Source organism: Bufo gargarizans, chromosome 6, assembly GCF_014858855.1.
Source record: "Bufo gargarizans isolate SCDJY-AF-19 chromosome 6, ASM1485885v1, whole genome shotgun sequence".
NCBI lineage: Eukaryota > Metazoa > Chordata > Amphibia > Anura > Bufonidae > Bufo > Bufo gargarizans.
Genome location: NC_058085.1, coordinates 205,825,005 through 205,837,774, shown reverse-complemented (window position 1 = coordinate 205,837,774; position 12,770 = coordinate 205,825,005). Strand labels below are relative to the sequence as shown.

At 42.4% G+C, this 12,770-nt stretch overlaps 1 protein-coding gene across 2 annotated transcripts in view; it reads left to right on the top strand.

The window, feature by feature from the left end:
* KAT6B (lysine acetyltransferase 6B) overlaps positions 1-12,770 on the top strand; it is a 258,661-nt gene that overhangs the window by 223,192 nt on the left and 22,699 nt on the right. For both annotated transcript variants that reach the window (XM_044297450.1, XM_044297449.1), the window contains exon 14: positions 9,122-9,382. In XM_044297450.1, coding sequence (XP_044153385.1) covers positions 9,122-9,382 — 261 coding nt within the window. The remainder of the gene's footprint in view (positions 1-9,121; positions 9,383-12,770) is intronic.

The window sequence follows — 12,770 nt, the reverse complement described above, 5'->3', positions numbered from 1 at the left end:
AGACGGATCCGTACTGAACGGAGCCTCCGTCTGCATTAATATGATCGGATCCGTTCAGAACGGATCCGATCAAACGCAAGTGTGAAAGTAGCCTAAGACCGTAAGATATGGAGGCAAAATAGAGAGAGCCTGGATTTCTCCTACTCTTCTTGCAGTGGTGATTGCTAATAGGAAAACTATTTTGAGTGTTAATGCTCTCAAGGAGATTTCTCTGAGGGGTTCAAAGGGTGGATGCATTAGCCTGGATAGGACCAGATTCAAGTCCCAAGGAGGGACAGAAGATCTAAGCCTAGGGCGAATTCTACTTGCCCCTTTAAGGAATCTTTTGACTACACTCAAATCTGAAAGTTTGATATTTAGAAAAGCACTTAAAGCTGCTACTTGGACTTGAATGGTACTTACGGATAGACCTTTATCAAGCCCTGTCTGAAGGAAGTCTAAGATCAGGGTCACCTCTGGCTCGCTGGAGGGATCCCACCTGTCGTTCCCAAAACGTAAAAAGGTTTCCCACGTAGATTTTAGACGTTACCGGTTTCCTACTCTGCAACAGCGTGGAGATTACCGACTCTGAGAACCCTTTTCCTCTTAGGATGCTTCTTTCAGTTTCCAGACTGTCAAGCGAAGCTGGCTGACTCTGGGATGCATTACTGGTCCCTGGAGGAGCAGATCTGGTCGGGGTGGTAGCAACCAGTATTCTTCTCCTGCTAGGTTTTTCAGTGTAGAGAAGCACGTTCTCCTGGGCCAGTAGGGTGTGATCAGGAGAATCTGAGCCTTCTCTTCCAGGATCTTGGAAATGACCTTGGGTATTAGAGGAAAGGGTGGGAACACATAAAGAAGATCCTAAGGCCAGGGTGATGATAGGGCATCCACTGTAAGGGGTCGGTCTAGAGAGGATAGAGAAAAGAAGCCCGCGACTTGTCTGTTTCTCCTTGTCGCAAATAAATTGATTTTTGGAGTGCCCCATCTGGCACTAATCTGGGCAAAGATCTGATGGTTCAGGCTCCATTCCCCTGGCTGTAGTCGATCCCTGCTTAGGAAGTCCGCCAATCTTACGTGTGCTGCTGATAGAGTTTAGGTTTTTCTCGGCCCAATCTAGAATTTTCCTTGCGACTAGGGACAGGGAGCGGCTTCTCGTTCCCCCTTGCTTGTTTAGGTAAACTACCGTGGTAGAATTGTCTGAAAGGATTTTTACGTTTTTCAGATGGATATAAGGGGAAAATTTTATTATGGCTTCCCAGACTGCACCTAGTTCCCTCATATTCGATGAAGCTTGTTGTAGCTGTGTCTTCCAGGACCCTTGTGTTATTTTCCCATTCATGTGGGCCCCCCAGCCCTGTTGACTGGCATCGGTGGTGATGACTAATAAGTTTGACTGTTTCGTCCACCAGGTTAGGTTCATCTTTAGATTTGATGGGATTTTTATCTTCTTGTTCAGAGATAATTGATTTTTGTCCCAATTCTCTAAAAGGAAGGCTTGGAGTGACCTTGAGTGGTGCTGAGCCCACTTTACACATGAAATTGTTGACGTCATGAGTCCCAATATTGTCATTATTTCTCTGAAGGAGGTTATCCTTTGTCTTTGGAAACTCTTGATACTGGAAATTAAATAGTTTTGTTTCTGTTCCGGCAGAAAAGAGATCATAAGGCGTGAGTTCAGTAGAACACCTAGAAAGATTTTTTTCTTGGGGAGAAGACAGGACTTCTGGTGATTTATTATCCAACCCAGGTCGGCTAGGGTAAAAAGAATTGTTTGAAGGTGGCACCGAAGAAGACTTTCTGATGGGGCTGTAATTAAAAAGTCGTCTAGGTATGGTATGAAGGAAATTCCTGTTAGGTGAAGGAATTTTGCTACTTCCGTCATGACTTTTGTAAACAATCTCGGGGCAGAGCTGCTGCCGAACGGGAGAACTTGAAATTGATAATGATGGAGAGATCCCTGGAACCAAACCGCTATCCTCAGAAACTTCTGGTCTTTCGTCTGGATTGGGATGTGATAGTAGGCATCTGCCAGGTCTACTGTCACCATATAGCAATTTTTTTGTAGAAGATTGATCACAGACCTCACCATCTCCATTTTGAATTTTTTGTAAACTACGTATCTGTTTAGGGTCTTTAGATTTATTATCGCCCTGAAGGTACCGTTTGTTTTTTTCACCAGAAATATGGGAGAGTAGAAACCTTTCTTCTGTTCCCCGACTGGTACCGGAATGATGGTTCTTTTCTCCAGGAGGAGCAATATTTGATGGTCCATTGCCTCCAGATTTTTTTCCCTTGAGTCTGGAGTTTTCCATGTAACGGTCTGGGGGAATGGGGATTAATTCCAGACAGTAGCCTTCTTTTATAACCCCCAGTACCCAAGGGGAGGCCTGAATTTTCACCCAAGCCTAATAAAAATGCATTAGCCTTCCCCCTACTGCTCCTCTGGCGTCATTGGGAAGTAGTGGCCCGGGAAGACTTTTCGGGATTAAATAGGAAGCCCTTCCCTCTTCCTTTAGATGACTGCCATGGCACCCCTGATACTTTTTTCTTTTGATCAGATCTACCAAGTCTCTGGGGCCAAAAGGAACGTCTCTGATGAAAGAACTTTGATTCCGTGGGAAAGCCTTTTTTCCTATCTGACGCTTTCTCCAATATATCATCGAGTGCCGTGCCAAACACTCTATCCCCCTCGCAAGGTAAGGCACATAACTTATTCTTTGATGCCGTATCCCCGACCAGGTTCTTAGCCAGATGGCTCTACGAGAGGCATTGGACAAGGCAGCTGTTCTGGCTGACCGTTTTACTATGTCTGCAGAAGCGTCCGCCATAAAGTTTGCGGCCTGTTTCAACATGGGGATAGAGGCTAGAATATCTTCTCTTGGGGTGCCTTCCTCAATGTATTCTTCTAACTGACCTAACCACAAGGATAAGGTTCTGGCCGTATAAGTCGCCGAAATTCCGGGTCTTAGAATCGCAGTAGAGGACTCACATGTTTTTTTTAAGCAGACTCTCAAATTTTTTATCCATTGGGTCTTTGAGTAAGCCCAAATCCTCAAAGGGCAGTGCTGTCTTTGAGATTCTTGCCACTGGTGCATCTACCCTAGGGGTCTTGTCCCAGGTAACTGAATCCTCTTCCGAAAAGGGATATTTTCTTTTAAATATCCTTGATGCCGCCTGTCGTTTTTCAGGATCTTTCCATTTGTTAAGAATTAAGGTCTTAATACTGCTGTGGACAGGAAAGACACGTTTTTTCTTGTCCGCCAAGTCTGCGAACAACTGGTCCTGCACCGATAGCGGTTCCTTAGGTTCCTCTAAATTTATTGTGGCCCGGATGGTTTTTAGTAATGAATCTGTCTCTTCAATAGAACAAAGAGGCCTCTTATAGACATCCCCAGAAATAGATGAGTCTGAGTCGGCAGTGATTTCCCCTTCGTCTACGTCCGAATCTTGCTCAATAATGGAAGTACTTGACGTAGAGGGTTTTGGCGGAACAGTAGACATTTTTGCTTCTACTGCAGCCCCCACTTCATCTTTAATAATGGTTCTAAGACTCTCAATAAGTGAAGGGAATTCATCTGAAACCACCTTATCACAGCACTTTTGACATAAGGTCTTCTTGTGAGAACTAGAAAGCGCTTTTTTGCAGATAGGACACTTCTTTTTGATAGACGGTTCCTTTTTTGAGACGTCTCTCCCCTATGAGACACAATTTAAAGTGCCATAGTAAGTATTTGAGGGATACTTTTAAAAAAACGCCACCAAAGAGAAGTGTTGAGGCAGTCAAGAAAATTACACCTGAGTGTCCCTTAAGCAATACTAATAATAATAGGGAGGAGGCTTACCGGGCTTGAGGGCCTGGAAGCATCTGTGGACTTGTCAGGGGCCTCGGATCCAGTTTGCAGGGACATGCTGCCGGAGGACAGAGCTTGATGGCTGCTAGAAACTCCGGCAGCCCTCTCTGTATTTCTACTTCCTGGTTCCGGGTTGCGCCATAGCTCCGCCCCTGTGCGTGCCACCGTAACTTTGCCCAATCAGCACGGCGCACGGAGGAGTCACATGGGGAAGCGTTCTCAGGCCAGGAATGCCCCCTGCTGCCCAGAAATCTGCCGGTCCGGAGTCCAGGACATGGGAGATAAAAAAGCCCGGGGTCACCAGTGTCCGCCGGATTTACACCGAGAGGAGGGAGGGATGGAACAAGGCAACATCCTGCGAACCCTCCTCCTGCAACGGCCCTCCGGCAGAGCCGGGAATACTCACATGAAGGCCGCGCGAGCTACTGATCCGTGATCCCGACCTTCTGAGGGAAGGAAACAACTGGAGAGGTAAGAGGGAGGGGGCCCTTTATTGGCTGATCTCGCTAATTGTTTCCTGTCCCTGAGAAGGCGGGCCAACCTCAAGGTAAGTGCCGTTGTGGAGGCGTGGGGAAAATGGTGGTGTTGGAAAGTACAACTTGTCACGCAAAAAACAAGCCCTCATATGGCTGGTTATGGCTCTGGGAAGGCAGGGAGCGCAAAACAAAAATGCAAAAAAAAAAAAAAACTCCAGGCATTAAGGGGTTCATTTCTAATTACTCGTATTTTTGCTCCTGTTGTGAATGGGATTGCTGCTATTATGCAAAAATTTCCCCACTGAGGGACAATAAAGGGATTTTCTTCTACTGACAGTTGCCTAGGAGGCCCAGCCCTGGGGCTGGATCTCTTAAACTTCCGTAGCTGGCAGTCCCGATTCCTGTGTAAGGCATCGGGGCTGCTATAGCAACCATCGGATCCACGTCACAACAGCACGGGGACCCAATGGGGATTTACAAGCTGCCACAAACCCCCTGTATGCCGCGGTCAGCATGATCACAGCATACAGGGGATTCATCCGCCGGAATCTGTGTTTTCACCGATGCTGGCAGATACAGCAGGGGCCCGGCTGTCAGTATAAGCCGGGCCCCTGCTGTTGATCGCGGCAGCTTGTGTGGGGCATCCGGTTAACCCTAGGACGAGAATGCTCGTCCTAAGGCGTTAAGTACCGGACAGTTAGGACGAGCATTCTCGTCCTAGGTCGGCAACCTGTTAAAAGTAAGTGGTTGCCGAGAACCAACATCACAATCATTGCAGACTGGGCCTGGAAAAGAGTCATGGCCACCTGAGAAGAGTCATGGTTATTCATGAATTCCTGCTCTCCCTGTCCACCTGCTGATGATTGACAGTCTTCTAACTAGTTTTCTCCCTTTCTCTCTAGGAGAGAACTGCCAATCATCAGCAGGTGGGCGGGGAGCGCAGGAGTTTATGAATAACTATGACTCTTCACAGGTAGATTTGACTCTTTTCAAGGCCTGTATAATATACTTTTATAATGAGTTAAAAACACATAGCTAGATCTATATAGTGATCATCTGGAAGTTAGGGGCTAGGGGCTTACTAGGGCCATTTTTATATAGGGTAAGGTTCTCTCTTATCAGGGCGGGTGGTCTGTGGTAAGGCTATCAGGGCCAGAATAGCACACCCATGTAGGGCAATATCAGGGACAGTTCTTTGCCCACCCTGTCCTTCAATACCACATCATCATCTAGCCCAGGGATAGATGTTTTTTTTTTCCCTCTGGGATTCATCGATGTGCACTGGAACCCCCCGGATTGTGGTAGGACATATGGTTTTTTGGTGCCGCCGAGCACCTGATTTAGTGCCGCCGGGCACTTGTTATTGCCTACCACATCTATGCTTTTTGCTTAACTTTAATAATATAATTTATTTTCATTTTGAGGGTTATCTTTTCCATTCACATGTCCACAAAATGGGTCTGCAATTTGTAGAACGGGTGCTGACCCATTCATTTTCAATGGGGCCGGAATGTGCTGTCCGGATCCGCATTTTCGGATCCGCACTTCCGCATCCGTGCTTCTGTTTCTGCAAAAAAAATAGAACATGTCCTAGTCTTGTCTGCAATTGCAGACAAGATTAGGCATTTTCTATTATAGTGTCGGTGATGTGCGGTCCGCAAATTGCGGCATGCACATTGCCGGTGTCCGTGTTTTGCGGATCCGCAAAACACTTACGGACGTGTGAATGGACCCTCATAGTGGCATTATTAAATGTTACGTTTTATCTTTATGTATATTGTAATGGATTGCCTTCCTTGTACAATGTTATAATATGCTTTCTATGTTAGAAAGTATATTATAGTGCATTTGTATTGTGCGGCAGTTGTGTGCAGTTCTGCTGCGATACTGCAGGTATACAGAGGGACAAGCGTTATTGGAACAAATAATTTCTACTGGTGTGATATACCAGTCCCCCCCAAAAAAATGATTGAATCAGGGTGTTATATACCAATATACTTTCTTTATAGTGCATTTGGGTACTGTATAGTGCATTGAATGCATGAATGGAGATCGCAAATTCGAATAATACGTCTGGTATGTGACTGTCCATGTTGTGGGACTAATTGTGCACTTCTAGTATTTATTTCTTGGCTGGAAATGTGAGCTGAACCTTTTTCAGGTTCGACTGCTATTAAAATGAATGGGACCTGCCGTGAATTTGCGGTTCGCGAATATTTGATCGCGTTCGTGAACCGTCCCGGCAGATGTTCGTCCATCACTATTAAGAAGTATAGCATTATATTAATATCAGAAGTGCTTATTTAGGTCTCTAGGATATTTATTTGCATATGGATATAAATCAAAATGAAAACAAAATACTGTAAGTGAAGAAAGGCTATAATATTATAATCGCTTTAGAAAGACAAAGAGTCAAAAGCTAGAAAAGAAAAAAAGGATAAAGAAAAAAGTGCTACACTTACCTGATGAGTAAAGGTGGTGAGTTCCTCCTTCTGAACAAAAAAGTTATAGTAACATAGTACATAAGGCCGAAAAAAGACATTTGTCCATCCAGTTCGGCCTGTCATCCTGCAAGTTGATCCAGAGGAAGGCAAAAAACCCCTGTGAGGTAGAAGCCAATTTTCCTCACTTTAGGGGAATAAAAATTCCTTCCCGACTCCAATCAGGCAATCAGAATAACTCCCCGGATCAACGATATCTCTCTAGTAGCTATAGCCTGTAATATTATTACACTCCAGAAATACGTCCAGGCCCCTCTTGAATTCCTTTATTGTACTCACCATCACCACCTCCTCAGGCAGAGAGTTCCATAGTCTCACTGCTCTTACCGTAAAGAATCCTCTTCTATGTTTGTGTACAAACCTTCTTTCCTCCAGACGCAGAGGATGTCCCCTCGTCACAGTCACCGTCCTGGGAATAAATAGATGACGGGAGAGATCTCTGTACTGACCCCTGATATATTTATACATATTAATTAGATCTCCTCTCAGTCGTCTTTTTTCTAAAGTGAATAACCCTAATTTTGATAATCTTTCAGGGTACTGTAGTTGCCCCATTCCAGTTATTACTTTAGTTGCCCTCCTCTGGACCCTCTCCAGCTCTGCTATGTCTGCTTTGTTCACTGGAGCCCAGAACTGTACACAGTACTCCATGTGTGGTCTGACTAATGATTTGTAAAGTGGTAGGACTGATAAAAAAAATCCACGTTTAGACACAAGTATATTATAATGGTGATCCTGCAACACTGAGGTAACATTCAGTATTTTCTAGGTTGTAAGTGTATTAAAAGTAGAGGAGCGCCCTCTAGTGGCGATTACAAATCATAACAATCAGGTTTACCTTTAGAAGACTAAAATATTAATAAGCATATACAAGCATGTTTTTCCAGCTCACCATATCTTTTCACATGCACGGAAAAGACCGGACCAGTCCTCACTTGAAACACGAAGAAAAAGAGAAGTTCCAGCATTCAGGATAAAACCTAGATGTTTTCTTTTATTCATAATGGTCACAATTCAAATACATGGACAGCTTCTCCCTCCACCGCTAGGTTGACATGTTTCGGACTTGATAGTCCTTACTCAGGTTACGAGTAAGGACTAACAAGTCCGAAACATTTCAACCTAGCGGTGGAGGGAGAAGCTGTCCATGTATGTGAATTGTGACCATTATGAATAAAGAAAACATCTAGGTTTTACCCTGAATGCTGGAACTTCTCTTTTTCTTCAAAAATATTAATAACATTATAGCTACTAAATATTATCTTTTAAATACCTTAGGCTACATGTACATGATGTGAAAAACGGCATGTGATGGACGTTTTTTTTAAAACGGCAATCACACGCCCATTTTAAGAGCAGTGGTAGTCTATGGGGTTATTCATACGGCATTATTATTTTTTTTGATGGCCAGTGAATAATCTTGAATGGGTCCTTTTTAACGTCCTTTTCTCAGAAGGAATCAGTGAAAAAAGTTTGTTAAAAACTGACAGTTTTTCTGTCATTAACGGATTTTTTTTATTTTTCTGTCGTGTGCATGTAGCCTTAGTTTGTCAGAATCCGGTGTATTTTTGTGTAGTTTTTTTTTTTTTATTCCCTTTTGCTTTTGGACAGAGAGTCTGAACCTGGCAGAACAAGCTTTTCCCTTTGGCCACCTGTAAGCGATGCTGTATATGGTTAGCAAGACATATTTTTAAACCATCATTAAGTGGATATGAAGTGTGCCAGATTATTAAAGGTAGAGTACATATAAAAAACTATATATTAAGGGCTGTTGATCCATTCTGATTGGAGTTGAGAAGGAATTTTTCCCCCTAAAATTAGGAAAATTGGCTTCCACCTCATGAAGGTTTTTTGCCTTTCTCTGGATTAACTTGCAGGATAACTAGATGGACGGATGTCTTTTTTTTCAGCCTTACAAACGTTATGCAAATGTTACACGCATGTTGGGTTACAGAACATCTAGGAAAGAAATGATGTGTGCTACTATTGTAAGGGGAATCTCAGAACTGTTCTCTACTCGGTCTGCCTCTGAACTTGTGGGATTCCAGATCATTTTACTATAGTGCCAGCAAGTGCCTACTGTGAGAATTTCAGACCTGTGGATCTCATTTAGGCTATTATTTTGTGTTACTTCCAGTTTCTTTGTATGCCCTTCACATTTGCCAGGTAAATACATCTTTGCACTGTATGCATTCACAACCTGAGATGTAGCTTAGTTACCACTAGATGATGGCCTTTGAGGTTGGGAAGAAGGAAGCTGCACAGGACCAGTGTTCTATTAAACACAATATAATGCTGCTGCTTTACTTTACAGACAGAACTTATGGAACAGGAATACTGTGACAAGAGAAATTACCAGCACTTGAACTCCCCTGAAAGTGACCCCAAGCGGTCACCATCCACGGAAGTTGCTGCAGCCACATGTCCTGTTCTTACAAGTGCTACCTCATTAGCCCCTGCTGAGGTGAACCTCACAGAGAAAAGTAAAGAAAGCAGTGAGAAAGAACACGAGGAACGTGCCGAATCCACCCCACCAATACTGACCAAATCCCAGACACTCGCAATGAAGAGAAAGGTAAGAGAATCATGAAAATGGCCAATGGGTACATGTTGTGTTGGACCTACTACTCAGTGACAAAGTAAGCACTTATGTACAGTAATAATTGTGCATCATTCTGACCATTTTTGTAATACACTTTAATTACTGAAATCATACATTTCTATTAGAAAAAAAAGCTCTAAAGTAGCCAATTTTGAGCCTTAGCAATGCTCCTCTGTTTTCTGAGAAGTGTTGTCTAAGAATTCATATGACTGTTCCAGTACAATTAGAAAATTTCCATGCAGTTAGTTGAATGATACGCTTTACGTAAGTGTTACATATTGAACGTTACTCAAGTAAAGAATGGCATCTACATATAGGGCTACTTTCACACTGGAGTTTTGGCTTTCTGTTTGTGCGATCCGTTTGCGGCTATGTTTGCGGATCCTTTCTGATTGGATGCAGACATTTGTATTATCTGAACGGATCCATCTGTACAGATCCATGACAGATCCGCACCAAACGCGAGTGTGGAAATAGCCCAATATAGTATGCTAAAGACAGTACTAAGTTTACTCACATAAACTGCCTGCTCCTGTGCTGACTAAAACAATTTGTGAACCATAACTTCAACCAACATGTAAGTGTGACCGTTCCTCTGATTTTGTGATGCTTAGAAAGTTTGTAGTAAATGTTTTAAATATACCCACACTCTGTGTTGGACTGGGGTGCCTAGGGCCCACCAGTGGAAATTATTCTAGTGTCCCATCCTAAAATAAATATTACTTGTTCATTTTTCGGACTCCTACACATGAATATTTGCAGTTTAGCACACAATACAGAGTGCAAGACAGAACGTGCTTGTGCACTGCTCTATATCAAATTGTTTCTCATTAAGCAGCTCATTGTAGTTGATAACCTAATCTGTTAAAGTCCCTTTACCCAAGACAACAGAGCAGGAGATTGTTGGGAAGGAAGCGTTCCTTCCCGACAAGTGCCTGCTCTTTAATTGAGGAGAACGCTGTATTTACATGCAGTGATCTCCATTGTATGTGGAGTGGTGAACACTACTGTTCTTCCCCATACTGACTAGTTGTTTTCCGGCAGCAGCAGATCGTGATTACACAGCACAATCTACTATCAGTAAATGATCAATTTTATGTGCGCACAAATGATCGAATTGAGGTACCCAACGAATGAGCGTTTAGTTTGTTCATCAGGTAATCAGCCTACAGGGCATCCACCGCAGCCATTACGCCCAGGAGCTACTAAAGCGAGCAACACGGTAACCCGTGTCACAGTGAACTACACTGTGACAATACAGATGTAGCAGGGTTAGCACTCAAGCTCTTAACTCAAATTTCTTAATTGCGTTATCTTGAGACCAAAGCCATTTAAAAGTAATTGAAGGTGTTTGCTTAACGCATTTAGTTTAGATAACACATCTCCTAAATCATGAGTGTTAGCTCTACTACATCCATATGTCTAGTTATTATTTTCTTTTACATAATGAAGAATTTATTTTTAAATCAGGTTTCCATTTCTGAAAGCCATATATTTTTTATTTTTCTGCCAATGATCTTGTGTAGGGGCTCCTTTTTTTGCAGGAAGAGTTGACATATTTATTGTTGCATTTTTGGGTGCATATGATTTTTTGATTGATCAATATTACACTTTTTTGGGGCAAGGGGACCAAAAAAATTGCATTTTTTTTATGGCATTCACCTGAAGGGATAGGTCATGTCATATTTTTATAGAGCAGGTCGTTACAGACGCAGCAATACCGAATATGTCTATTTTTTTTATTTCTATTAAAGGGATTGTCTCATCTCAGACAATGGGGGCATATTGCTAGGATATGCCTCCATTGTCTTATGGGTGCGGGTCACACAGCTGGAACCGCACCTATATTGAGAACGGAGCCCTGAAAGAGTTGTAGAGGCCGCACTGCACATATGCAGCTGCCCTCCATTTTTTTTCTATGGGGCCGCCACAAATAGCCAAGCTCTGGATCGGCTATTTCCGTCGGGCCCGTAGAAGTGAATGGGAGCGGTGGCTGGTCATGAGCAGTGCGCTCCCATTGACTTCTATGGGGAGACCACTTGGTGGTGGCCAGACCGGAGTCCTCCAGCCACCACCTTGCGGGGCTCCGTTACTGATATAGGTGGGACCCACATCTATAAGACAAGCCATATGTCCCCATTGTCTGAGATAAGACAATCCCTTAAAATTTTACACAGTGAAAATATCATTTTGTGTTACCATTTTCTGAAAGCCATATTTTTTACATTTTTAGGGCTATTGTCTTATGTAGGAGCTTGTTTTTTGTAGGATGAGGTGACCGTTTGATTGGTACCATTTCGGAGTACATAAGATTTTTAGATTGCTTGGCATTAGACTTTGTTTTGGCACTGTTTTTATAAAAAAAAAAAAATCACCAATTCTAAAACGCACATATGATAATACACAAAAATGTATTAGTAGAACAAATCATGCAACAAACAACATATCATAAAATAAAGTAAATAGCAGCAATACATTAAGGTACTATGACAGTATTAGTTCACCCTGGTCATTCAAGGCCGCATTGTCACATCTACATAGGGTATGCTATGCCAGTAATAATTGTTAAACACATCACTAAAATCTTTAAAACATATTGCACAAGTCCCATAAGTAGCCATGCCAGTTGCTACTGTAACCTTGCAGAGAGAAATCCTAACAGGAATTAAACAGATAAGTTGCAATACTATCCCGCATACCCTGTTAAGGACAAAACCATCATCAATTGAGAAATAAGTGCAAAAAGTAGCATAAGAGAGCAATACAAACCAGAGGCCAGGTGTGAACAACCAACCCCAACGCGTGTTTCGCCTTGCGGTTGAACTAATACTGTCATAGTACCTTCATGTATTGCTGCTATTTATTTAATTTATGATATGTTGTTTGTTGTATGATTTGTTCTACTAATACATTTTTGTGTATTATCATATGTGCGTTTTTGAATTGGTGTTTTGTTATACATTTCCACACATATTGCAGTCCCCTTGGATTACTATATTTGGTGGTTGTACTGTTTTTATTTAGTTTTTAGTTTTTTATGGCATTCATCTGAGGGGAAAGATTGTGCCATATTTTTATAGAGAAGGTTGTTACAGACGCAGCGGTACCTAATATATGTCTTTCTTTTTTTTTCTTTTATTTATAATTTTATATGACTTTATTATAGGAAATCTGTGTTGTTGTTTTTTTACTTGAAACCTAGGTATCTTACAGGTTAATACTAAACAAAAACAAAATAAAAGCACAAAATGAAACCTTACATTTACATCTACGGAGCTGTGTGAGGACACATTTTTTTGAAGGGCCGATCTGTACTATATCGATACCGTACGTTGGAGTGTGTATGACTTTTTTTTAGCAA